Source organism: Monopterus albus, unplaced genomic scaffold, assembly GCF_001952655.1.
Source record: "Monopterus albus unplaced genomic scaffold, M_albus_1.0 scaffold38.1, whole genome shotgun sequence".
Taxonomy (NCBI): Eukaryota; Metazoa; Chordata; class Actinopteri; order Synbranchiformes; family Synbranchidae; genus Monopterus; species Monopterus albus.
In genome coordinates, this window is record NW_018127918.1 from 227,415 (window position 1) to 254,742 (window position 27,328).

The 27,328-nt window shown below is 40.7% G+C and overlaps 4 protein-coding genes and 1 pseudogene across 4 annotated transcripts; all 5 read right to left on the minus strand.

The window, feature by feature from the left end:
• Positions 1-622: 622 nt before the first annotated feature.
• On the minus strand, positions 623-3,309 carry rpl23a (ribosomal protein L23a). Its single transcript, XM_020598475.1, has 5 exons — positions 3,206-3,309; positions 2,035-2,215; positions 1,597-1,773; positions 887-956; positions 623-692 (listed from the first exon to the last, which is right to left on the minus strand). Exons 1-5 carry the CDS (start codon positions 3,273-3,275, stop codon positions 678-680), a joined length of 513 nt encoding a protein of 170 aa, XP_020454131.1. The 5' UTR covers positions 3,276-3,309; the 3' UTR covers positions 623-677.
• Positions 3,310-4,320: 1,011 nt separating this feature from the next.
• ddx52 (DEAD (Asp-Glu-Ala-Asp) box polypeptide 52) lies at positions 4,321-11,301 on the minus strand. Its single transcript, XM_020598533.1, has 15 exons — positions 11,293-11,301; positions 10,214-10,454; positions 9,986-10,125; positions 9,667-9,852; positions 9,430-9,573; positions 7,778-7,889; positions 7,602-7,674; positions 7,325-7,528; positions 7,145-7,235; positions 6,745-6,867; positions 6,498-6,648; positions 6,175-6,250; positions 5,079-5,150; positions 4,625-4,924; positions 4,321-4,450 (listed from the first exon to the last, which is right to left on the minus strand). Exons 1-15 carry the CDS (start codon positions 11,299-11,301, stop codon positions 4,432-4,434), a joined length of 1,941 nt encoding a protein of 646 aa, XP_020454189.1. The 3' UTR covers positions 4,321-4,431.
• Positions 11,302-12,181: 880 nt separating this feature from the next.
• On the minus strand, positions 12,182-20,864 carry heatr6 (HEAT repeat containing 6). The gene is given in 21 exon segments (XM_020598661.1): positions 12,182-13,240; positions 13,538-13,742; positions 14,018-14,114; positions 14,480-14,604; positions 14,749-14,871; positions 14,967-15,101; positions 15,248-15,334; positions 15,441-15,563; positions 15,668-16,065; positions 16,143-16,242; positions 17,791-17,997; positions 18,072-18,246; positions 18,611-18,843; positions 18,948-18,986; positions 18,988-19,104; positions 19,213-19,314; positions 19,411-19,525; positions 19,946-20,061; positions 20,132-20,272; positions 20,368-20,475; positions 20,560-20,864. Coding segments are annotated over 21 exon segments (3,603 nt in total). The 5' UTR covers positions 20,854-20,864; the 3' UTR covers positions 12,182-12,677.
• A 785-nt stretch (positions 20,865-21,649) lies between these two features.
• Positions 21,650-23,461, minus strand: dynll2b (dynein, light chain, LC8-type 2b). The gene is made up of 3 exons (XM_020598336.1): positions 23,359-23,461; positions 22,485-22,629; positions 21,650-22,406 (listed from the first exon to the last, which is right to left on the minus strand). Exons 2-3 carry the CDS (start codon positions 22,614-22,616, stop codon positions 22,269-22,271), a joined length of 270 nt encoding a protein of 89 aa, XP_020453992.1. The 5' UTR covers positions 22,617-22,629; positions 23,359-23,461; the 3' UTR covers positions 21,650-22,268.
• Positions 23,462-24,040: 579 nt separating this feature from the next.
• LOC109959251 (serine/arginine-rich splicing factor 1-like) overlaps positions 24,041-27,328 on the minus strand; it is a 4,343-nt pseudogene continuing 1,055 nt past the window's right edge.

Here is a 27,328-nt window from a genome sequence, read left to right on the forward strand (position 1 = left end):
ACTCCATGCCACGCCGCATTGCTGCAGTAATTCAGGCAAAAGGAGCCCCAACTAAGTATTGAGTGCTGTACCTGCTCATACTTTTCATGTTCATACTTTTCAGTTGGCCAAGATTTCTAAAAATCCTTTCTTTGTATTGGTATTCAGTAATATTCTAATTTTCTGAGATACCGAATTTGGGGTTTTCATTGGTTGTCAGTTATAATCATCAAAATTAAAAGAAATAAACATTTGAAATATATCAGCCTGTGTGTAATGAATATAATATACAAGTTTCACTTTTTGAATGGAATTAGTGAAATAAACCAACTTTTTGATGATATTCTAATTATATGACCAGCACCTGTGTGTGTGTCTCACACAACAGTAGCACTAGGTTTACCAAACCATTTGAACAAAGTGCCACTGGTGAAGAAGAAAGATGCTTTCAGACAAATCTCATTCTGGTTAGCTACTTTAAGCAAAAAAGTTCTTATGGAAAGTTGCACCCATGGTGGAGCTCTAACTGGCTACCAGCACCTTTGAGAACTATACAATAAATTACAATACAGCTGCCAAATCTTACAAGTCCTGAAAACAGCCAGTTTCAATAAGGTAAGGACAAACACACAAGAACACTTCATTAGTTTTAGTTTGTACAAATATTTATTCTTACACACAAGAATAATGGATCCATTTTAGATGATGCCAATCTGTAAAGACAACAAAGACAGACATGAATTACAGTATTTATCAGAGTGAATACATGTGTATCTGCACTATGTGGCATCAGTGGTTCCTTTGAATGCATCACAGACATTCAGATCATATTAGTTTACATCACTTGCACAGAACTGACAACTACTGTCAAACTGAATTCTAAACAAGTCTTCTGCTGGAGACTCACCTTGTTTGCAACATCCAACGCATCATAATCTGGTGCGAGACGAACATACGCCTTCTTTTCACCATCAGGCCTGAACACGGATTACAACACAGACGTGCATGATGAAGCCATGAGTGGAAGGCGCAAGTACAATCTTTCATGTCACATTTATACTAAAGGAAACATCACAAGAGCAAAATCCTAATAATTTGTTATTCGAGCATCACATTTAACCCCACAATCAACTACTGAGCCCATCCCACAGGAACTGCCACACTGATTACAAACCTGTCAGCTTGCAATATACCAACATTACAATTCTAGCATGAATTAGGAACGATGTATTAAAAGCAGTACACCAGATTATAAGTGAGCCTTCCCACCCTCAGTACTCGCACCCCAAGTTCCTCTCCTCAGCGAGGCAGTACAGACATGAGCCACCATGAAGGTGTATACTGTTTTTTTTTCTGCCTAATGCAATCACTATGCTAAATCAGTTCCACAGTTCATGGGAATGTAGTCATTATTTCATGGATGCATATTCCTATTATTTTGTAAAGTGTGTTGCCATGCAGTCTTGGTACATACAATGTGTATTTTTTTAACTGAAATGAAAGAAATTTCCAAAATGGAAACAAAAGTTCTTGCTCGTTTAAAAAAAAAAAAATCATATCAGTTCAGCAATTATCCATTAAAAGCCAATATATAAAAGCCTTGCTTAGAAATCCTACCTGATGAGTGTGTTGACTTTGGCGACATCAATGTCGTACAGCTTCTTGACAGCGTGTTTAATCTGGTGTTTGTTTGCCTTGATGTCCACAATGAACACAAGTGTATTGTTGTCTTCAATTTTCTTCATGGCAGACTCTGTTGTCAAGGGGAACTTGATGATGGCATAGTGATCCAACCTACAAAAAAAAAATATTTTTTTTTAATTACTACAAACCCACAAACTATCTGCAAGACAGACCTGTAAGAACCTATACTACTGAAAACAAATGTATGTAAATCGCTCATTTTCCAATATTTACAAAATAATAGTTTTGGCTGGGTGCATCAGTAATTAAAAAAGCTGGAATCATGCTTTTTCATACTTTGATCGCTATTACCATCATATGCACCAGGTTTAATCTCTCAAAATTTAACAGGAGCCAGTAACTGTAACTCACTTGTTCCGGCGAGGGGCACTCTTGCGAGGATATTTGGGCTGCCTGCGGAGACGGAGGGTTTTAGGGCGACGGAAGGTGGGAGAAGTCCTGATTTTCTTCTTCCTCTGGCTGTGTACACCTTTCAGCACAGCCTTTTTGGCTTTTAAAGCCTTTGACTTGGCCTCTGTCTTGGCAGGGACAACTAAGACATGGAAATATCATTTGTTATAGAAAGTCAGCTGTTCTTGCTCCTCCAGTCTGTAACTTGGGTGATACACCACAAAACACTATGGGGAAAAACTGCAAAAGTACCATCAAGTCCCTCTAAATATTCTGAAACTTCATCACAACTTACCCAACTAAGGTGAATCATTACACTATTCCATATATCAAGTATCATATGGCGAAATCCCATTTACAGTGACAAGCTGAAACATTAAAACAACGTTCTGTCTAAAGCTACAATAGTCAGATTGGCCTCAAAAGGAACCAGTTAAAAGAGTACAACTGAAGGACATTTTCTGGAACTACATTTTCCACTTTCATGATTTATTCCCCTCGTTGTGGCACAGGGTGCACCAATCAGTTTGATTATGTATGCAGCCAGCGTTATTTGATACCAAAAGCTACATTTAACTTTTATGCAACCACGAACTCCTGAGACATATGACGAACACTGAAACATCAAACATTCCCCGAATTCAGTGTTAAAGAACCAGTTACCTACAACCAACGAAAGGGCTAAAGTTTTAGACTGCTGTTTCCTTGTAACATAACATCAACTTAAAAGGCTAACTCTCACGTGTAGCTAATGCAATGCATCAAACACCGCTAGCTAAGGTGCAGCAAATGCTACTTAACCTACCAATTCTATATCCAAGACTACTAACTGCTTTTAATTTTAACTACGTGGCCCTGACAGATTGTGTATGAGGAAACCAGAACACGATAACAAATGACAATAGACAGCATTTGTGTCAGCGGCATCAACGCTAATATTAGCTTAGCATTATGTTCCCGCATACATGCCGGAGAAACACTCTGGGTTATGTACATATTTGGGCAGATGGCAGCAATTCCCTGAAATAATGTTTACCTAGCCTTATACCTCTGGTACGTTCTTTGAACCCTGAAGATGACTTTCACGTAAACTGTACCATTTAGTACACCAAAACGATAGGATAAAACTGACCTTCCTTCTTCGCCTTGGGTCCCATGTTGAGAAAGGAAGACCGAACGGGGTTTTCTGCAATATAATGCATGGGCGAGATCTCACTAGCTATCGCGATATGTAAGAAAGTTGAACTCAGTTAATGGTTCTGCAGATGAGGCGCAGTGTTTATTGTCACACCAGCGAGATTCCCAAACTATAATAATAATTTGCTTTCTACCGTTAGTTCGTACATCACCTGGTGGTGGGGCCAACTTTTTATTTACTGAATAAATACATATAAGGCAACAAACAATATGAAAATATACTTTTGCTGAGCTATAGGTTTAAGCACATTCTTGAGTGGAGACATTGCACATTATATACAAAGAAAGGCACTGCCTCAAGTCCTAAATAATATTTCTTATAATAAGTATCTGAGCATAACACCACGTTAACATAACATTATTTGATAGATACAGTACTGTATCTGCACACAATGTATTATCTTGGTGCTTTTTTCCTGTTTGACTATTTCAAGAAAAAAAAATCTTTGCTTCAAAATGCCAGGAGTGCAGGTTTTCATCTCCCTTTAAAAATATCTAGACTATAATAAATAACATTAAATGTAAGGGGGGCTGCTGCTTCTGCTGCTGATCTCAGAAAATCTTTGTTGCCCTTGGTGAACTGTTTAGCTGAGGATCCTACTTAAAATTAAAAACACTTCTGGAATACAAACAAGTTTTCTGTTTTTGCTTTCTCTGCACCAAATTTAGTGATAACAATTGGACATTTCCTTAAGGAAACACATTTCCCCACCTCTCTCATGGGAACAATTATTTATATTAAATGGTAAATGGACTGTATTTATGTAGCACTTTTATGCACTGGCCCAAGCGCTTTACAGGGAGATTATACACCATTCACACACCGATGACGACAAGGCTGCCACGCAACAGCGCTAGTCAAGCCACCGGGAGCAATTTGGGGCTCAGTGTCTTGCTCAGGGACACTTACACATGTGGGGAGACCGGGAGTCGAACCACCAGAAGACGACTTGCCCTACCTCGTGAGCCACAGCCACCCATATTATTTCACCGCATTGTTCAGTGCACTTGGGTCGAGCTTGTTAGTTCAACAAAAATTCAACTGGTTGATTCACTGAAAAACAGTTTATTTATAGTCTGATAATACAAAGCACAAATGTGGAAACTAGCAGTACATCAGATGCATCTGTGTGCATCACCCTCCACTATTCCTCTGGTGGCTTATTTTTCTTCTTTTTTCCTGATAAAGAGAAAAACAGACAAAGACAATCTGAATTAGTTCCAATTGTTTTTGATCAATATCCTTACAGTCTTTTATCTCACAATGAACTCAGTCGAGATACTGGACATATTAATTAGAGGAGTTCTATTTCCAAACCAACACTGAGGATGCCCTTCGTCCCACCATCCTTACTTTTTTAACTTGGCTCCAGAGGAACTGAATCTCATCTTCTGTGATGCCGCCTTGTGTTTTTCTGTTCCCCCTTCTTTCTGTGTTTTATTTCTTTTCTTCAATCCGTGTTCTTTGGTTTTCTTTTCTCCCTGTTGCTTTAGTGCCTCTGGTTGAGCTCTGATTTCTCCTTTCTGCTCTCCACTCGCTGCCTGCTTCTGTGCTTTTTTAGGCACTTTGCCTTTTTTCTTCATTAAGAAGCGAGGGGTTGTGCAAATGGTGCTTCTCTTGGGAGGTTTCTTCTCTAGTCTCCTCTTTACTTTGCTAAACACAAACAAATACAGATGGACTATGGTGACCATATTACCAACACAAAATTAAAATTGACCAAAGAAGAAACAAATAAAAGCCCAAAATGTCCTTAAATGTTTGGGTTATTATGGAATGTCACTATCATTATCTATCTCCGTTACTATACCTGTGTATCTTCTTGAAGCCGATCATGTAGTCAGGTACAGGACAGCCAGCTTGTTTTATAACATTAGCAATGCTATTAGACAGAGATGCACAGGGAAGAGAAAAAGAGTAGATTGTAGAACAAGTCACAGCAAAAACACAAGACTGAGGCTGCATATTGTAGAAAAAAAAACTAGATAAAGAAGTCATGTGACTGCTTGTTAGAAAATACAGGTAACATGGTTTGAGTTGCTGTGACTCAGCACTGACTTGATTCGATTTTGCTTTATTAAAAGGATCTCGAGTAGCTGATGAAATGAAATCAGCTACTCTTCCTGGGGTCCATACAAATGTTAAAGTAAAAATAATTACAAACAAAACATAATAATTAAAAACCATTACAAGGTATGATACTAATAGCAACATAAACAATAATTTTACAACCTCATCCACATGAATTTGTTCCAAAAGGGTTATTTCTTGTACATAAAGCATGCAGTGAAACTATTAGTGATAGGGCCATTGGATGTTGTCTTAATTATCTTTTAAAACTAACTTCTACAACTTTCTAAAAATGAATTAATCAGATAAAAGTGAATGAAATTCAACACAAGTAGCAGTTTTCATTTTCTAAAGGATTTTTTGGGGGACTTCTTGCCTTCAACAGTCGACAGAGGAGATGGAAAGGAAAAAAATATTCAAACTGAATGAGAGAACTGAAGGTATGTGGGGCTCCATAGAGAAATCGTCTAAATCAATCTTGAACCTGTTCATTTAGAAGTTTGGCAGCTTACATTTCTCACTTTTCCTCTTGCGTTTCCCATATCTGCCCTACTAGGTTTGGATGTGCACACTTTTCACCTTCTTTGGTTGTAATCTACTTGGCAAACATCATGCAGGAGCTACTTTACAAGGCCCTGAAAGTTGTGGTCTCAGACAGACATCAGAGCAGTAATATCATGTTTGACCTGGTACCAATTACCGCAAGCATCTGGCGACCTGTCTGCCTCATCTGATCTTTGATGTTTCACGGCCAAAGCCTCATTTTGATATCAACAAATCTTTCAGTTCCAGATGCAAAAACAAACTGTACCAAATCAGTTTGCAGTTTTATGTACCTGCGCAGCAGTGGCTTGTCATTTTCTGTGAAGAAGGTGATGGCCTTCCCCTGGTGTCCAGCTCTACCGGTACGTCCTGAGGAAAACCAAACGGAAATTATTTATTTTATTATTTTGATTATATGATTAAGCATTTTGCTTGTAAAATGTCAGTCACAATGGCATGACAGCAAATGTGACCAGCAAATGTTTGGCATTTTTTTTATATAATAAATGCTGAGAATTATCAATTGTAATCAAACTAGTCACCAATTCATTTGTTGTCGACTGACAAATCAGTTCATTGTTTTTAAGCCAATGCACAATGATTGTGCTAAACTAACCGATTCGGTGGATGTACTCCACTGCACTGGTGGGGAAGTCGTAGTTCAGCACGAGGTTAACTCCTTTGAAGTCGATTCCTCTTGCGAGCAGAGCCGTACATATCAACACCCAAATCTTACCAGAGCGAAAACTATTCACTACGTTGTCCCTCTGAAACAGAACAACCAGAGGAGATGGATAAATACCATGCTGCGTTTCAGTGACACACAACGGACCAATGATACAGCGTATTAGGCATCTATGTACCTGCTGCTGTGTGCGTTCTGCATGAATGACATCTACATTGATGCCTTCGTACACCAGCTCATGGAAGAGTTCCCGTGCTCGCTCTATAGACTGAACAAACACCAGCATGGGAGGCAGAAAACCCTGAAACACAGCAAGAGGGATATCCATCAGAATCTGAGCTTATAATTCATTAATGTGTTTTTCATGTCTCAAATGCTTTTCTCCTTAGATAGCAATAGTTTACCTGTATCTTACCAGGTGTGAATTTAATATATACGAAGAATCCAGGTTTGTCTTTTTTAAATTGTGCTCAGCAAAAGCAAGTAATCAAACTCATGATTGTAGGATAATCTATTTCACAAAACGATGTTAACAGGAGTTCACACTCTGGAAAAGAAACTGCTCTGGCTTTCCGTACTTTTTTGATGATGTCCCTCATTGCCACTAGTTTGCCGTTCTCTGTCCCTACAAACAGCAGCTCCTGTTCCACCGTCTCCACTGCCGTGTTCCTGAAAAAATTATACATTCATTTTTCTAATGTGAGAGGAAAAAACAAACAAACCATAAAACCATCAAAATGAGGAGTGTTAAAGGTTACCTGTGTCCGATGTTGACAGACACCAAGTTGTCAAGGTTCAGACGGCACCACTTTTCTACATCTGGCGTGCAGGTGGCACTGAAGAAAGCTCTGTGCACCTTTGGGCCACAGCAGGCCAGAAAAATTGTGGCCAGCTGCTCTCTGAAGCCTGTCTTACCATCTTCAAACAGCTTATCAGACTCATCGACAACCAGCCACTCCACACTGAACAACACAATACAATCAAACTTGATATTTTTAAGGAAAAAAACTCATAGAGCAACAGATCGAATGTTACCTGCTGAGGTCTAGAGCTGGAGGATCCTGCTTAAGAAGGAAAATGAGTCTGTTTGGAGTACTGACGAGTATATCTGCACACAAAAACACAGCATCCAAACAATACAAAAAGGCGATCAGATTTCATGTTTTATCTCTTCTGTGTTTAAAAAAAAAACAAAACCTGCCACTGCTCACCATATTTTTTGTTTGACTGCGGTCCATATTTCTTGACTGCCAGCGAAGCTTTGTCTATAATGTGAACCCTAAATCTGACTCCCTCTGACAGGCGAAGCAGCTCTCTGTAGGTCTAAACACAACAAAGCAGAATTAAACCATTAAAGTATGTGTGATCATTTATCAAGAAAAAAAAATCTAATCTGAAACACGTGTAAAGAAATAATAATAATACATTGTCTGTTTAGGATACCAATATTAAATTTACAGTGTTGCAGTAATTGAGTCCAGGACTCAAGTCCACCTCAAGTTCTAGTTTTCAAGACTCGACTCGACTTGAGTACAGATGACTTGGACTTGGACTCAAGCACTGACTACGTTTGGACTCTGAAGTTGGAGACTTTGATTCTTTTTTTTTTTTTTGCAATAGGCCATAATTAATTTGGCATAAGATATAGATATTAAAACCTGTTTTCCCACACCATGCTGTATCCAGCACACTTCCATCAAAGCGTATACTCCACCTTTCTATAAATTTGTTTTATGTATCAAGTCGCAAAGCAATATGGTGGTGCAATGCACTGTTACAAAGTTTGGAAAATCAGGATTTTATACCTGCAAACCAGCAAATGATGTGTTTAAATGCAGACCTTGATCCGGACTCGGGGTCTCGACTCGGACTAAAACACTGCTGACTTGAGACTCAACTCGGACTCAGGGTTTTATTGACTTGATTACAACACTGTAATTTTATCAAAGGCCAGACTTTGGCAAACACCCAGACAGTATAATGGTCATCAACAAATTGTTGGTAATGCATTGCAAAAAAAAAAAAATCAAAACCCAGTCTCAAAGCTCCACTAGAGTTTGACAGAAGCCAGCTAAAGCTCTGCAGCTTCTTAGTGCCAGTTTGGACACACATGAAACATCAGCAAACACACAAAAAAAGCAGATATACCGTAACAACCAGTGCAACCAACAAATCAACTACATTATTAATTAAACAAATGTAAATCACATTTGAAGGACATTCTTGAGTATTTTAGAAAATATTCCTGGGGAAACACTAGAAACTGATTTCTAAAGTTACCAGCACAATATTAAAGTTGCACTAATCAATATCTTCATATTGCTTATGGCTCAAATGATGACATGTAACCCAAAAGGAGTCACTCCTAGAACCAGAGAATTTTCACCTAACTCTGCAGTTCCTTTCAATTCTACAGTGCATTTTAGCATCTTTCAGCTCATTTGGGGTTTTTTTTTTGTCTGCAGCTTTAATGCTCTATTCAGCAACAAGGCTCTGATAAAGCCATTGTAAGCTACCTGCCCAACATAGAACACCAGTCAGACACAGCTACACAGTAGGCAGTAAACACTGTGGATCATTTAGCAGCTAAAGAGCCAGATATTTCCCTGAGGAGTTGGTGAACACAAAAAAGAGCAACATGGCACCAAGTGAATTCTGCAGGATGTGTAAATGCCACATGCAAGTAAAACATTAGCAACAACCTTATAAGGTGAAGTCAGTGTTGAGTTCATAGCTTGTTTCACTGGTCCCATCCCATCTCCAAGCATTGAGCTTATAATAATAGAAAATAATAAAAGGTAAAAATCCTCTGATAATGAAAATGGAAAAAACAAAGAGAGGTTTGTGTGTGTATGTTTTGTACCTGGCTGGCCAGTTCTCTGGTTGGGGAGATGATCACAGCTCTAAAGCCCAGGTTAGCTGGCTGCTGCAAGTGGGCGAGTAGTGGCAGGCAGAATGCCAGCGTTTTTCCTGATCCTGTGGGAGCGCAGGCCAGGAGCTCCCGACCCTGACAAGAGAAACAAGGCAAACAGAAGTCCTCATAAAACCACCGGGTGTACACTGTTTACATCCTGCTTGATGTGTGTCAGCCTGTACTCACATGCATCATGAGAGGCATTGCCTGCATCTGGATTGGTGTTGGGGAGTTCAGCCCCATGTCCTTGAGGTTCTGAAGGACACGTGGATTGAGATGATACTCAGTTTGCAGCTCCTCAAATGTACATAGGGGGTCAGGTACGTCGCAGCCATGCACATTTATCCGGTGTTGAGAACGAATACGATTAACCTAAAATTAATTAAAGAGCAAAGCAACTTATAGGTAGATATCATGTTTGCAGTTGTCTTCATTACAAAACATTAACCATTTAATTCCTTATTAAAGACGCTTTTTGTGCTGTAGGTTGTATCTTTAAGTGGACCTTTTGTTGATGAAGATGCTTCAGTGTCTTCTGTGAGTTCCTCTCCTTCCCATCACTTGGTAGATTTTGAATCTTTGTGTCCAGTGCGGAGGTCCAGGTGATGCCGTTTCCCACTGCCTCCTTCTGTGGTCCACCACCAGCTGCAGTCAGATAAATGACAGAGAACAACACAGTCTATCATATAGACTGCTGTTATTTAGTTAACTCCCAAACATCCACGTCCTTTACCTTTCGCCTCCACCTGGTTCTTTTTCTTCTGCTTCCTCACGTTTCTCGATTCATCCTTTCGCTTCCTTTTGCCTCCTGCGCCAGAATCCCCGCTTTCACTTCCATCCTCATATTCCTCGCCTCCTTGATCCTCCTCCAATCCTGTTTTCCTTTTCTTGGCTCCACTGGCTGAGCCTGTACCAAAGTAATCGATCGCAGAGAGAGAATCTGAGGACGCTTCCCCTGCGTGAGATCCGAAAACCTACGGCACAAAGCAGGCGTACGATTCATAGTTTTGTCCTATCACACAGCTAAAGAACTTCAAAAAAGGCACCCAGCAGTAATATATATATACCATGTATATACACACAAAATAAACATTACAACATGCGTTAGCGCTAGTATAATGCTAGCCAAAATATAGTGAACTTTGGCTCTTGTTGCTGCTACGTATTGCTATTTTCTCGCAGTATATCATCAGGTATACATGTTAAGTTGACCTTAAACCGAGCAGCGTCTTGGCCAAACCTCTTCAGGTCAAATTTAGCTCCAGCTCCGAGTTTCCGAAACAACTACTCGAAGCGGTCCATCGCTGCAACAGCGTGGCCTGTCGGGTTTGAGGCCAAACTAATCAACATCCGGATCATTCACCTCTGGATCATCCAGTCCAGTGCCCCCTGCAGGCTGCGTTTAAAACTACGACCTTACTTCTTGATTTTGCTACTGTCCAAATCCCGTGATCTTTCATCTCCAGTTCTCCTACCTGAGGAAATTTGTGTTAAAAAATAAAGCGGGTGATTGTCAACAAATCCCATTAAACGTCTAAACCCAAAGTTAAGCCGGTCCGCCTCGCCAGTTTCTGCATTCTGTATGTTGTCTGTGGCAATCAGCCCATAGCCTACTGACTCCCACTGGAGAGCACTGTAAATTTTAAAAATGAGTCACAAATGAATAATTAAAAAAAAAAAACTTTTAGAAATGTCATAAAACCGTTGATCACTATCACTAAAGTTAGGTAATCGAACTGTAGTTGATTAATACACTTGCTGTGTACTTAAATTCGCCACAGGAGGACTGTGTATTCACTCAAAATAAACTACATTTCCCATGTTGATCATAATGAAGGAACATGTCATCCAGTGCAACAGTGTAGCAATTATTATTTATAATAGTTTCTACAGCACAGTGGAATATGCTGTTATTAGGCTTTGGCTATTGTTATTGTTGGCTTTGGCCTTTTTGAGATTTGTTGACAGGAAAAATTAATCACATTATCTTTAAAAATGTCTATCAGACATCAAGTCATTAGAAATCACAGATTTATTTAATTAAGGGAATATTTTTCTATCAAACCAGTGACTAGTACAAGTTGTTACTTTCACATATTTATACCTTCTGCAAAAGAAAATCACTGTATTTATTGTTTTATACATGTAATGGGGCTGGGTAATATGAAATAAACATAACAATATTAAGAATGTCTTCCCAATATTCAAATGACAAATTAATGTAAACCTTGATCCAGTAGTTCACATCTCTCCTCACATGTAAAACAAGAACATCCGTTATTCATTTTGTTTACATAATTTTAACTTGGACAACATAATTCTGTTAAAAATATTACAACCCAGCCATAATGCCAAGTTTTATATTGTTCTATTAACTGGTTTTTAAAATGTATATTCACTATATTCGTCAAGGACCCCACCCACCCCCAGCATGGACTGTTCATACCGCTACCCTCTGGGTGGAGGCTCAGAAGTGTGAAATGCAGAACCTTTAGACTGAACAGCTCTTTCTTTCCCTCTGCCATCAGACTCCTAAACAGCTGACTCAACAGTACAGCTGTAATTCCATCTGTACTGTTTTACATACTCATTTTGCACATGCATAATTGTACACTCACTGCTTAGTATTTGCACTCCACTGCTCCCATGTAGCATATATTCTCTCTGCATTATATTGTGTTCTTGTATTTTTATTTGCTTCATTTACTTGCTGCTTTAAAGTGCCTTAGATTTGTGATTTTACTGCCTACTTGGATTTGTGTTATTGCTCACCTACTTTATATGTCACTTTACATTTCACTTGTATTATGTGGCATTCATGTGGATGGCAAAGTAAGAATTTCACTGTACAGGGAAACATGTTCCCTAACTGTGCATATGACACAAACACTTTGACCCTTTGGCTATATGTCTTTGTATAGCACATGTTAATTCATAAAAGAGTGGAAGTTCAGTTAGGTAAATACTATGATATAAAAAGTCACTGCCAACCTCAGGATGTCTGAAATGAACATGTGAAAATTTAATAACACCTCAAGACAGTCTGAGAAACGCTTTTGTGGTCCTTGAATGACCCGTCTTCAGTCACCAGTTTATTAGTTTGTGGGTGGATGCTTCTCCTTTGGCAATCTGCCTGCCCTGATCTGTCCCAATCTCGGTTTTCTGAAATCCAGAACTGCATCTGGAGATGTGACTCCTTAGAGTTCCTCACAGGTTTTTAGCAAATCCTCTATAAAACAAACTACTACCTCCTTACCCCTCTTCTTCTCTCCTGTTTCTTCCCCTTCAGCCTTCAGCCTGATCAGAGTCTGCTGCAGACCAACAATTCTCTGCTGAGGGAGGAAACTGCTACCCCCTGCATCTTTTTCACCTTCTGCCCCCTCTCCTCCCTCCTCCACTCTCAGATATTTGATCAAATGCTCTCTGATGACCCCGCCCTCCTCGCCAGCCAGTGACTCCCCAAGGGCAGGCATGTCCTGGGACTGGCTGATGCTGAGCAGGTGTAGGAGAGCTTGTGAGAGTGTGTGTCGCAAGCTGGCACTGTAGCGGAACTCTAAGAAGTCATTTGTGTCTTCACTGTTCTCGAGTGCTGTGGCCAGCGAATGCCACACACAGCTGAACTGCTTCGTATCCCCATAGCAGCCGCGGTGGGTGGGGACAGCCAGGGCAGCGGCCGATTTGATCCGTACCTTGAAGTTCTTGCAGGAAGTAACGACATGGCACAGGGCAGAGAAAGCGTCACAAGCCCACGGGGCTGTGTCTGAAGAAGAACAAGGAGATTAACTGTTAAGCTTGACTTTCACTTTCATGATTGCATGCCAAAACTTGTAGTCTTTAGGTGCAACTAAAAAAAAAAAATAAAAAAAAATCTATGAAACCAGTAGTTCTCTTCTTCTCTCTGTAGATGAGCAGAAACATTTGCATGTATCTTAGCAGAACTAAAATTCCAGCTTAACACCACCAGGCCCCTGAAGTTTGTTTGGAAAGTCAACATTATGATGGATTTTCATGTATATTTTATAGAATTTCTTTTAATGCCATGGGAAGAAACACCTACCAAGTGGCAAGGCTGGGTTTCTGAAAGCATTTCCCATGGCGTAACAGGCATTCCATCTGACTTTCATTGTAGCCTCTGATTGGACAGTTTTTACAAGTGCACGAACAGCATCTTCCAATGGGCGTTGGAACACAGACCGAGTCAGCTGAGTCTGACGCAGGAAATGAAGCAGATTCCCAAGTGCTCTCACTGCGTTGCACTTCACCTGAGAGTAAATAAAAAAAAAAAGACAAGTTAACGACATCATCACAGAGCAGTTGAGTATAAATATCAGTCTCACTAATGAGGTTATAGCAAGCAAGTTGGCAATAATTAACATAATCCAAAAACTAAGAAATACCCTTCATTCATGCATGTTGCACAGTCTGACAGATGTGTTCCATCTTGTTTACTGACTGATCTCTTTGAAGTCATTTCATAACAAAACACAGTGTGGCCAGAAATCTGAAGAGGTGTGTGTAGAGGTGGGAAGCTTCTTACCCTGTCCTTGTCGGCTGATGCTCGGGTGGCTGCTTGTAACATCTTGAGCAGCAACATGTCTGATAACTCTTCCTGGAAGTTCACACCTACAGTCTCCCTGATGAAGAGATGGGAAATAATAATAAATTATATTTCTTGAATGCTGTACTATGTTATACTGATTTTCTAAAATCACTTACACTACCAGACACACTTTCCCACTGAATTGAATTGGAAAGTCTGTCCAGACTTCTGACTGTTAGTGCAAGTGTTTTTTTTTATATATATAAAAAAAAACATTCTTTGTTAATAACTAAACAAGAGTTAGGCATTCTTTTATTTTGTATGTTATTCAAGAATAGATTACGTCAATGAGGCATGCAGAGTGTTTTCTAAAGGATTTACTTAGCATCATGCATGTTCAGAATCAGAACCAGAATCTGCTTTATTGGCCAGGCGTGTCGGACACACACGTTTTCTTACATGTTGATAATAAGTGTGTCTGTGAGGTTGCCGAGAGACCAGGCAGCCTTGGCACGAACATTTGGAGATCGATCCTCAAGGGCAGCAAGGATAGTGTTTGCTGTATCTGCCACAAACATCACATCCTGAAAAGAAAAACAATATCACAACCTCAGAACACATTTTTATGGGTCCAAAACATGTTCTGTAATTTTTCCAGACATTAATCTCCTGACAGAATGCAGAGATTTGTGCTCAGTCTTCTTACAGTAAGAAGTCAATGTCTTTACCTCTCTAAGACAAGGGAACAGTATATAGACTCCCAAAGCCCTGACAGCTGCAGTCTTCACCAGGTAATTCTCACTGTAGGTCAGCCCCAGCAGCACAGTGATGCACATCAGCTGGGTCTTGTTCTAAAAAAAACAAACAAACCACAATGTTACACATCACACTTACAGCTCTGTGAAGCTCAGCATTACTTGTAGAGTTCAGTCGAAGGAGAACTTACAGGCAGCTGCGCGAACGCCTGTGGCAAGATGGAAGAGAGCGTGTCGCAGGCACTTGTCTGCAGTGTTGGATGTTGTTCGTTCTGCAGCGCTCCGTTCAGTGGGCCGCTGAAGACTTCTGACCAGAACTGCACCACCTACATGACAGAGAGAGAGAGATAAATAGATGGGAGTCATTGTTAAAAAAAACTACTAAAAACTGTTCAGCAGCTCTGAGATTGGTGTATATAGACAAACAACATATACATATATAAATATGAGTGAAGGGGTAGGTTGTACTTACTTGACTCATGGGGACCCTTGAGCTCTCAGGCACGTTGTTCTCTGCTCTGTACTGCTGGATTATTCCTGTCCCCAGCTCCTCTAGTAACTAAATAAAAGACAGCAACACTTTTGTCATTCCTAAATATCTGATATGTAAATACACTCAATTATCAAAATGTAAATTTATACATTCACACACACTAGGGCATTACCTTTGCTCCATGCAGCTGTATGGAGGAATCCATTTCCCCAAGGCAACGCGCGCTCACCTGCCCAATCTCACACAGGCATGTCTGGGTTAGAGAGAAGTAGCCCCGCACCAGGTGGGATAGGACCTGAAACACACATGGCATACTTAGAAGAAAAAAAAAAAACAAAACACCTTCAGACTTCAGAAATCTCTCTCTTTCTACCTTCTGTCTTGCCCTTTATTTCTCACCTGCAGAGCTTCTAGTCGGACAGGGGAGGGCTCCAAAGCAGAGCTTCCACCTGTTCCTATTCCCTCACTGTCTGACTGGTCCTCTCTGGGCTGGGTCACCAGTGACACGCACAGCTGCAGGAGCCAAGGCCGCACTGTTTCCTCCTCCCCCGGTGTGCGAGGAATGTGGGGTGTGTGTGTGTGTGAGCTGTGCAAAGAGGATATGACTGGTGTGCGAGATGGTGAGGAAATTCTGTCTCTGTTTCTCCAGCTGACAGTTGAATCTTGTGGCGTGACTGAGCTAGTGCTGCTACTGCTGCCCTCTGGCTGTTGAAGGAGGAGCTGCACTTCGGGAAGAGGAGCTTGAGTTGTCACCAGAGCCCCGTAGAGTGTCAGGACAGACACACGTACATTCACGTCTGAAGACAGAGAACAGTCAATTAAAAGAAGCATCACTTACTGACCTGGTATTTGAGAGCGGTGCCAAAATACAGACCTCTGTGGCGCACATAAGGACACATCTGTTTCCAGAGCGGACTGAGCAGACCGGGTCTGAGACGATGGTATGGAGCGTTTGCCACCAGGTAGGCCAGACACTACCAGAGTTGAGACAAGGAGATATGCTGTTAGGACAATAAACCCATATGCCTAAGCTGCACACCATCTCATGCTCACTCTCTTTCATAGGTTCATTTTTTATCCGGTCCATGTATATGTCCATCATTTTGGTCCACAGTGAAATATTGTAACAATTATAAGACTGCACCAAAGTGAAGGAAATAAATATCAGTAAACAAGTGGTGTTGCTTGCCATGATGTTCAGGAATGTCAATTATTATATCAAGAAACACCGACTCATCGCTTGTAGTACAGTATGCTGCTGTCATCTGACTAGTACTCAGTGCTCTTATCTTACTTTTCTTGTTTTCAGAAACTGCACAAAAAAGGTCAGTGTCACTGCCTCCCTTCCTCTTTGCTCACAATACTTACTGTGAATGAAAGCAGACTGTAATAAAGCAGCTTGCACATCATTCAGACAAACACTAATGATGCTATTTATCACAAGCAAATGCAGCTATATAGTATACTATATGAATAAATTAACCAATATAACCTAATAAAGACATTAATGTTAGTTGCGCCTGTGAGCATCTTTGTTGTTCACTGGATGAATTTGTAGCTACATAACTTTCCAGGTAACTTAGTTATGAGAGTTAATGTAAGTGAAGGTTGATTGATTTGCACTTGAACACAGTCCAGATTTTACCAAAAAGGTTCATTTCCACTCCATGTAATTACTGACACTCTATAACTAAATATGTTAGAATTGCAAAATTATATGTTGACATTAATGTTATCTTTTCATGCATATCCTGGCTGAGGTGAAGTGTTATTACAGTGTCAACAACTGATGGGAACCCTAACTTGACACAATGCTAGAAGTGGAATCTGCTCAGAATGTATGCTAGCTCTCTCGTCTCCTTCTCTCTCTCGTCTCCCCTCCCTCCCTGTAGAGGCTGAGTTTTTGCTGTAATATCAACTAGGTAGGATTCTGACAAGAATTGAGGGAAACATGGCAAGACAGTTACGATCAGAACCGACAGTGATAGACCCTATGTAACACTCAGATTACATTACATTTTGATACATTAGCAAGTAATGAAATAGAGACTGTACAGTGAAAAACAAACAGTCTCTCTCTCTCTTGCCGTCTATTATCAAACACTGAGTGGTTGATATTAATTGAACCTACCCCTGCTCACAGCAGTCACACCAAAGATTTCAAAATATGAAATCCTCAATCCTATCTGGCCGAGAAACAGCTTCTGCTGCTGTATGAAAACATCACGTGCACCACACACAGAACTGCAGTACACCATAATACGAGAACCAGTAGTAATAATAATTAATGGATATTTGTTAAGTTTAGTTATGATTATAATGACATGTGTTAATGATTAATTTGGAGGGTGGTGCGTGTTGCCCGTCATAGCAAAGCAAGTTTTTTTTATGTTAATATATTGGGGGGCATTTTAAGCATGTTTGAATATTGGGGGGGGATGTGTCCCCCCGTATATATTATAATTACAGCCTTAATTTACAGGGAGCACCACATGTGGAAGTAAAACAAGTCGTCACTGTACCTTTATGACCTGTGTGAGTGTTTGTGGAGAGGTCTCAGCCAGCAGAGCCAGACTGAGAGCACGGTGCAGCTCTCTGACAGCAGTAGCCAGACAGAAGGAGAACGGGGTGTAAGATGTACGAGGAGACGCTGTATCTTCAGCCACAGCTAGGAAGTGACGGGAGCCATCCAGCATGGCTGATAACACCTGAAGTGCGCATGCACGAACCTGAGAAGAAGGAGACAGATTTTGCTGTCACATTCGTGGAGGAGAGTTACAACATGAGTGAGGGTATGTTGTACCTTTGGCGAAGAGTCCTTCAGTATAATTGTGAGGAGAGTGAGAGGTGGCGGTCCTGCAGTAGGAGAGTCAGGAATGAAGGATGACCAGTACCCATACAGAGTCCTTTTCTCCACACCCTTCATTACAGCTAGCAAACAGTGCAGCGCTCCCTGACGTACACGGCCGTGATAAAGTCTGAAGGAGAGAAGAAATGCAGGATAGACAACCCAGAAAATCATTGTTCACTCATTGATGAAGGAAAGGGGATATACAGTAACAAACTCTAATCTGTTTTCTTGTTAACTGGCATTAGGAGGAAAATAAACCTTTAATGGCTGACTTTACATATGCATCCACTTTATAAATAAGTAAGCATTTTAGAAAATAAAGCAATTTTTTCTCAAATGTAACTTGCTTTTTAAGATATCTTAAACTTGTATTATTTCGGTGCATGCACAGAATAAAACTTCAACTTTCAGTAAAAACAAAATAAAATGCATGCTTGTATCAATGAAAGAAAGCAGTGACATGGATGGACATGGGTAGCATCCATCTGTACCTTAACTTGCTCTGTGCGCTGCCCTCTGGGTCGGAAAACTCTGAGTCAGAGCAGTTTCTTTTCCAGGATGGGTAGAGAGACAGGGCTGAGGATTTAGACAAGGAGTCTCCCTCACCTCTGCCTCCTTTCTGAAGTGCAAGCCCCATCTTTCTATCATCTTCCTCTCCATCGTCCCCTCTGCTCTCATCAGTACCCGTCTTCTTCCCCTTTCCTCTGGATTTCCTCTTTTTATTCTTAGGAGAGACAAACCAATCAACCAAAAATGAGTGTTTCATCACTGATGGCAACATGGTCCTTACTAGAATTCAGACCAAAAAAAAAGAAAGGCTTGCCTTACCCCTGAGGTTTTGTCTGGCACAGCAGCATCCTTTGAAGGTTAAAAAAAAATCAGCAGGCTTTGCAGCAGACGGACCCTCGTACTGAGGAAGAGGTGCTGGGTAAAGCACAGCCGGCCACTGGACACACACACCTGGACTTCCTTGGAACATGAGCCTCTGTAGAATACATAAGCATCTGCAAATTATTACCACAATAGAAACTGTCACGTTGCTGGAATAGGACAACCGATTAATAAAATCTACAACTGTGTAACAATTTTGCACCTTAAGTGCAGCCAGCACAGACCCAAGCTCCTCCCCTCCACCAAATTTCCACTTCCCACCTGAGAGACAACACTGAAGCCCCTTCAGTGCTGCCTGGATCACCTGCATAGAGGACACAAGAGTCATGCCATGGTTCAGCTATGATTAGATGTATTTTTTCCCCAATTGAATCTTCAGGTACAACACACAAATCCATACCATGCAGTAAAAGAGCTCATCGGTGTTGGGAGGTCTGGGTGACTGCAGTGTTTTCAGGAAGACTTTGAAACATACACTTCTGTATTGATCATCCAAAGGTGGCTGACCAGGGAGCCTGGGGAAAAACAGTTGTGTATCAAAGCTGAAAACAGCTGCCGTCCTCTGCAAAGCTACATTGCCTACTGCCGTTTGATAGCTTTTTGACTGAGTACAATTATGAAGCTGACAATGGCTGCAAAAAATCTTTACATTCTCTCTTGACATGTAAAGTAAGTGTCCCCACAAGACTACAGTCTAAATATCAAGTTTTAATGTACTCTTGTAATCTGGATCCAGATATTGCAAGAAAAGCACTTATTTCACCTAACCCTAATGTCTAAACTCCCACTAAGCCCTAACTCCAAGTTTACGACACCCCTTCACAAATTAGATCAGACACACCACATCCATATTTTTATGTTGTTTACAAATTGGATACACATTTTACAGAGATACAAATGCACAAACTGGCTACTGGCTAAATGTATAAGCCTACCTGAGACAGATGTTGGCCATACAGGTAAGGGCAACACGGCATAACTCAATATTTGGCTGTGATGGAGAACTATAGAGCAGGAGGACTCCATCCTCACCCAGTAAGTCACTGAGATGCTATGAATGAGAAAAATATGAGTAACCTGTGATTACAACACACTTTGACAGAGCTTGCACAAATACCTACCTGTTGGCACTGATGACCATTCCCATAAACTATTGTGGAGAGTGCCAGGAGGACATCTGAATGCGTCCACGTACTGCACACTTTCAACGCACTGGCAACATAGTCCATCAACACATCTAACGTCTGCTCATCCATTATCACCTTAAATAGGAGCAAGAGGAATAAATGAGTAAAAACGAATCGCCAGTTCCTACTCAACATATGCAGCTCTACTGTTACTAAAAACTGGCAGTTACCTTTAGCTGATTGAGTAGATGATGTATGAGCTGGCAGAGTTTGATGACTAAATGCTCTTGACTCAGCGGCACCAGGCAGCTGGCATGTTTCAGCACAGTACACACGTCCTGAAATGGGTCCGCAAAAACAAGGATGTCTTTCACATAATCAAAAGCATAATTCTAGATAATTCATATAGAAGAGTGTGTTACCTCCGGTCTGATGTTGATATTGGGGGCGAAGGTTTTGTTGTAGTTTTCAGACAGAAGCTGATCCAACAGCAGGTTGAGCTCCTCCCTGAGCTGGACTGAGTCTGTTCGCAGGGCTCTGAGCTTTGCGGCGCAGCAGGAAAACAGTTTCTCGGCATCCGACGGCGAGTCGAGCTCCCAGGCGTGAGCCCCCATAGGGGTGAACGGGGTGGCCTCCGCGGACAGAGCCACCGGAGGAAACGCGAGGACACCTGTGTGGCCAAGAGGCGGCACTGAAAACCCGTTTTCAGCTGCCATGTTAGCATCCCCGGAAGTATATTAACTACTTCTTGTTCGGTGGATTTTCGCTTTTCATTCCGAGAGTAACGCCCAAATGCCTGGTTCGTTACCGCCCCCTACAGTGTGAACCAGAAACGCACCTCGCTCCAAATTACTATCCAGTTTCATAGTCTCCCTCAGATGAATAAACTATCCTAAAGTACAATATCTGGAAAAAATGATAGTATAAACGTACACCATTACAAAAAAAAGTCTAGCAAACACAATATTAAATTACAGGGTTAAAGTTTAATATATTGTTTCCACAACTACACATTTAACATATTAATGCAATACTTTTTGTATAGGCTACATTTTGTTAGGACCTGTGTGTTTGTATAAAGGTACATAAGGAGGGGCTGCTTATGTTTTTGGATGAAAATCTAATGAGAATTTCAAACTGTGGCTTTTTAAATACAAAGCGCCTTGACATACCATTTAGTTGATTCTCTGTTGAATTGCACAATGATGTTTTAGAGACTTCACTTAACGCAGGCCTGTTCAACAATTTCAAAAACAATTTGCTTCAAGTCTTCCACAATTTCTTAGTAGTTTAGTATTTTATTGTGGAAATTTTCCAGCTACCCACAGCTGCCTGTTCTAGAGCAATACACCAGAAAGTTATTTTACAATACTCTAGAAAGCTATTCAACAATATACCAATGGCTCCATTGCAGCCTCAAAGAATAAAAATATGCATCATTCACAAGACTATTAGAATATTACAAGAAAAAAAAAATTGTTGCCCAACCCAACAAGACACACAAACACTGGACACATTTGAACCAATTTATTGTTTCATAGTTTTACTGTGCTGAACATGTCAAAGACACCAGAAAGCACAATAAATTACATTCCAGAAACATACAGCAGAAACACTGAACACTTACAACTGGGTGGAAACAGGAAAGTGCACGCATGTACAAAACCCTGAACCTCTCGGCATATAATTCTCATATTTAGTGTGAGCAATAGTTTTGGCATTTTTATTCTCTGTCAACACTGAAAATTAAAGGCATTTCAACAAAAACTGTCCATTTTTTTTTAGTTCAATGAAAAATTATACAGCAGCCACAAGAAATAATGTACAAGGACTATGCATCAACAGGGGGGGGAAAAAAAAAAAAGGAAAATTTGTTGTGCTGTCAAATGTGCAAATGCTGACCTCGTGCTGGCATGATTAGTATTGGAGGCTTTTTTTTTATGTAGGGGGAAAAAATTAATTACCCATCCAGGCAAGACTAATACGCCATCCACTGATGGTGGTAGTGCTGTAGCAGGAAACCAGGAGGTAGACATGTCTGCAGAAAAGTAGTAGCAAATGTACAGCGTAGCACAGATGTATTGGAGGCTGAATTAAAAGTCGTTTTTTTGGGGGGGGGTATGTTCAGACCTCAGCCTGACTTGAACAGCAGAATGGCCACTTGACCCAGGTAGAAGTAGATGAAATGCTTTGTCTCGTGCGTCACATAGCTGCCAAAGTTCCTCCCAACAATACAATGCCATGTGGGATTGTACTTCTTGTCAAACTCCTGCGGAAGAGATGATCGTTAGCACATCAGAGGTCAGACTCAAGCATTACATCGGTACTGCTCTTAATGATAATGTACCTTCTTGACATAGGCTGCGATGTCCTTCTCAATGTTGTACTTTTCCATTGCCTGCATGGCAGAATCCACTGCATCCTGTTGCATTTCATCAGACATGTCTGCATTCTTTATCACTGCCTTTTTGTCTGACATATTGGCCTTTTGCCTGCACAGAAGGTGGTCATATTTAGTGGCACTTTGCAGAGAGTTTTTGACTTCGAGCTCATGAAACTACCATAACATCTCTCCATTTCCATGAGTGCAACCCTGCTGCCACCATTTGCTTACAAAAACAATCACTAGATGTAGATTATGGTTTACCAGTTTGCATTTTGAAATTATCTACATTTATAGAGAGCTAAATGTCTGACACCTTATCTAGTACAGGAAACCTCAAAGCAGCACCATCTGGTTCACTCGGGGGAAAAAAATAAAAATAAAAAAATAACCCCCTTATCTGCAGCTATTCAGTTGCTCCCTCAACCCTGTGGGCTCCGTTTCCAAGTAATGGGCCTAAGCAATAAAAAGTTGCTGAGCTGGTATGCACAATTCAGCAACATTATTGGAGAAGACGTACCTGTACTGTGCAGCAAACAGTACCATTACTTTGCTACCTGTGAATCAACACCTAACAATTTCTGCACACATTCAACAAGTTACTATCATAACTCAAAAGTGACCACCACCACTAACACAAGTTACGAGGTTCGTGACGTCAAGACAGTGAAAACGCATTCATATAGCTTCTCTTGACAGTACAAGTGATTTTGGCGAGTTTAACATGCAAGAAGCCTCACTATTCACTCCCACCCACTGACGGTCACTGTAGACCTGTTCTATTTGCAGTAGCCTGCACAAAGCAACTGACACCATCGCACATGCAATCCACCCTTACCGTCTCTTCTCTGCGTTTAACGTTCAGGCGTTTGCGTTACAAACCACTGGGCCAAATTTTTCTTTCATTTATGCAAGAAAGCGTGCGTCGCTTCTCCGCCCTCCACATCGTGTCCACTGCCTGATTGGCTGGCGCGAAGCCACCACCCTGCCAACGGCGATTAGTACTTGCGGACAGTGTCTGCATCTTATTTCCACCCAGAATGCACTGTTTTCATCCTCCTGCCTCCCTCTTAGTGAGCGTGATGGATCCAGGTGATCGAGTTGATCCATAGAAATAATCGCACAAAATCCAAATACTTCTGGGTGATTTATAGAGCGGAGTTTTATTCTGGAAAATATATAGTTTGGCTCCATGTAACCGACCAATTTTTACCAATTATATGTATACGATATGATAATTGTATCAATAAAGGCTCATATCCATAAATGCAAATTCAATGTGGAAAAAATTCCAAAGGTCAAACAATAAGTTTCATCATTTAAATTTCTGAAAACACAAAGGCCATAAAACCCCAAGAACTTTAAATTTTTATGTATGAATTGCATCTATGTAACCCCATGGCTCTAAATATCTTTAGACATGTGTATTCACTGTTTGTTATTGTATAAAGATCATTTTTAATAGATGGCACAATTGTACATTTATATCTTTTCAATAAAAAAAAAATTTTTGAGCTAGCATTATAGATTTTACAGACAGGAGGCAACACTGGTTCCTCTCCAATCATAAACAAAGAACAGGCCTAGGCCTACTCCACTAAAAATAGAATGTTTTACAATGATTTCCTAAAATGTCAGATATTCACTGGCACTGAAACTCCAATTTGCAGCCCTACAGACCAGAGTATCTGTATTTCTGAATGTCAGGCTCAGTTATCTTTGAAAAACCGGAATCTTAATTACTTGTCTCTATGTTAGCACAAGGTATTAGAACATTTCCCCCTCACACATGAATAATGTTAAGTGTATTATTGGAATTTTCTTCTGCTTTAACATCTACAGGCAAACCAGACAGACACTGATCTTTCTTTATTTAGGACCAAATGGGAATGTAAGTAGGCTAGTCACTGTTCAGTGTAATGAATCTTTGGTGATAGAACCCTGCCACTACAGACTTAGGATCATCTTTCCCATTGGAATGTGTTTCTTCATATATACATGAACATGCAGCAACTGAAACCCACTGACTGCTTTAACATTTCAGTGACAAATTGTTCAGCGCAGTCAACACATGCACTAAACTTTTATTTTGGGGTAAAAACATAATTTGCATTTAACTGCTTTTGAAAAGTTGGTATAAATTTACAAAGGCACTAATAACATTCTGTCTAGTCACATAATGCAAGTGTAAAGCTATCTGCACTTTCCAGCTGCTCAGTACCTTTGTGTTTGCTTCAACTCACTTTTACACTGGTAGTGAAATTTGAGTTGTTCTACTACAGAACAGATACTAAAAAGAAAAGGAAAAACAATAACATTGGCTATAAAATGAACATTTATTGGAGATAATACTTATTGTAACAAAAGCTTGTCCTCTGCAGCAAAAGACTGACCTATGAGAAAAAAAACTAAACAAAACACACTAAAGTCATATTCCCCTGTCACCTCCCAGTCCCCTCCCCCCAACCTCTGTTAATGTTTGCCCACTATTTACCACTCTCCTTACGTGCGTAGATCCATCCTGCACCTCTCAGCCCTCCTCCTGGTTTTGATCCAAGCTCTGCTCTTCTCAATCATAATTTACAAAATAACTGCTCATCACGGTGCCGTCAGTAACTGTGTCTCTGTGGTCCCAACCAAAATGGAAAAAGTAAATTTGATTATTTGAATGCCAATTTAGTTTGAATATTTTACTACAATGTTTCCGGTTTGATGGTGTTATCTGGACAGGGCCAGGGGTCGGGATCCTCTCCCGGTAAAATGCTCCCATGCTCCTGCTCCATGTATCCATCCTGAAGCCTAATCCTAATCTGATCCTGATTCCTGATCCGGCTCCGGATTGGGGAGACAATGAGCCCAGTCCAAACCTTCAGATACCAGCAGAACCAAAGAGAAGGAGGCAAGTTAGAATCAACTGAAAATGTCAGTGAATGCATCTGAGGGAGTTTACACTGAATAAAACAAGCGACATCCTCCCTGATGAATACCAAGGAAAAAATATAGCAATTGCTTTGGATACTAAAATGTGAGGAAGAGTAGAAACACCAAGAGATCACAGTGTACAGTATATGAAGACTGTATACAGTTAATAGAAACCATCCTGGCCCAACACCGAATTTTAGTATCTTTTTGAAAAACTGCAGGACCAGTGAGGAAGCACTGGGCTTTAAGGGTGACTGATAGAAGGCAAGTAACCTGATGAAACTTATAATGGAAGCATGCACAAGTATAACAGCAAAAGCACAGAGAAACAAAGCTTGTAATACAAGCATAAACAACTGGTAACAGTGCTCAGCTATTTCCAAGCCTACATTCAAAGTAAAAACAGACTAATGCCTTATTTCATGACATTTCAGAATTGCGAGAGGCCATAGCCATCATACCATTGTTGCCATATTTGGCTCCTCCTCCTCCTGTTTATCTTAATATGAACTGTTTCCTTTTCCTCTGTTCCCATCCTATCCTGCTCCTCTGAACTCTACAGGGAGACACACGAAAAAATCAAAGTGCAATTGTAAATACAATACAGAGGAAAAATTATATACCCATACCAACTGCAAAATAACTAGAACATTAGGCATAAAATGATGGATTCTTCCAAAAATGTAGCTTTTCCTTCAACACTCCCTGGAAATAGAGAGGGAAAATATGCAAAAATGGGGAGACAAGGTTAGCAGAGAAGGGATGTTGACCATTTCAGTATGAAAAGGAAACATTGGGAAGAGGGACAGTGAGGAAAAAAATATAAGAGAGAGGGCAAAATATGGAGACCAAGGTATTTCAGTCATCTTATCTGGTCAAAATAGGACCTGCCAGAATGCAGAAAAAAAAAATCACAACAGAACACTAGGGAAACAGAAACACACATGAAGAGAAACGGCAGACACTAACACAGCATATGGTCCATGGACTTGTTTCTGTGAAATTTGTCTTCTCCGCTCTGAGATGCACTGCTGGGTTGATCTGGCTGGTGGTTTAACTGAGGTCAAGTGTGTCTTAAGTGCGAGAGCGAGATCGCCGGGGGGAGGAACGTGGAGAGCCCTTTCTGCGACGAGGGGAGTAGCTGCGAGAGCGGCTCTTGTTCTGGCTTCGACTGCGGCTACGAGAGTGTGAATGGCCATAACTGGGACTGCGAGGACCATCCATCTTCACACGAATGTAGGCCGTCTCTCCCTAAACACACACAAAAATTAAAAAGGAGTGGGAAAACAGCTGCTTGCTGAGTTATTATACTTAAAACCAACTGGAAAAATGTTTCTCCTCTGACAAAAGTAGCTCTCAATAGAAGTGATATACAACAGAGTGTGACATACTATCAGAAAAGCTTCGTCAGTCCTGTACCTCGCAGTCACAGAGGGGATAGCTGTCAGTATAATGACAAAGCAACAACAAATTGAGCACACATATAAACTGACCTTTACTTTCTGTGCAGTTGTTTTCACCCTTACGCCCAATATTCTCCACTTAACCTGCTCCATGATTCACTTCAGTACTTACCTTAAATAAACCGTTTCAGTGCCAATATCTAGTCCCAGAGCTACTCCCTGCTGTCACCCTAACCTACCTCATGAGAGCGAAACTTGGTGTTATCCAATTTACGGACAGCGTAGGTCATGTCTTCTTTGCGTACAAACTCCACTACCCCGGTGCCATCACGGTACACATCAGCATAACATACATCACCTGCCTCTCGCATGTGATCCTTCAGGTCCTGCCAGCTTCCACTGGAAGGAAGACCTGACAGGAAAGAAGAAGGTCAACTGTTACTACATTCAAGGTTAAAAGTTAATCCATTAGAGGCACACCTC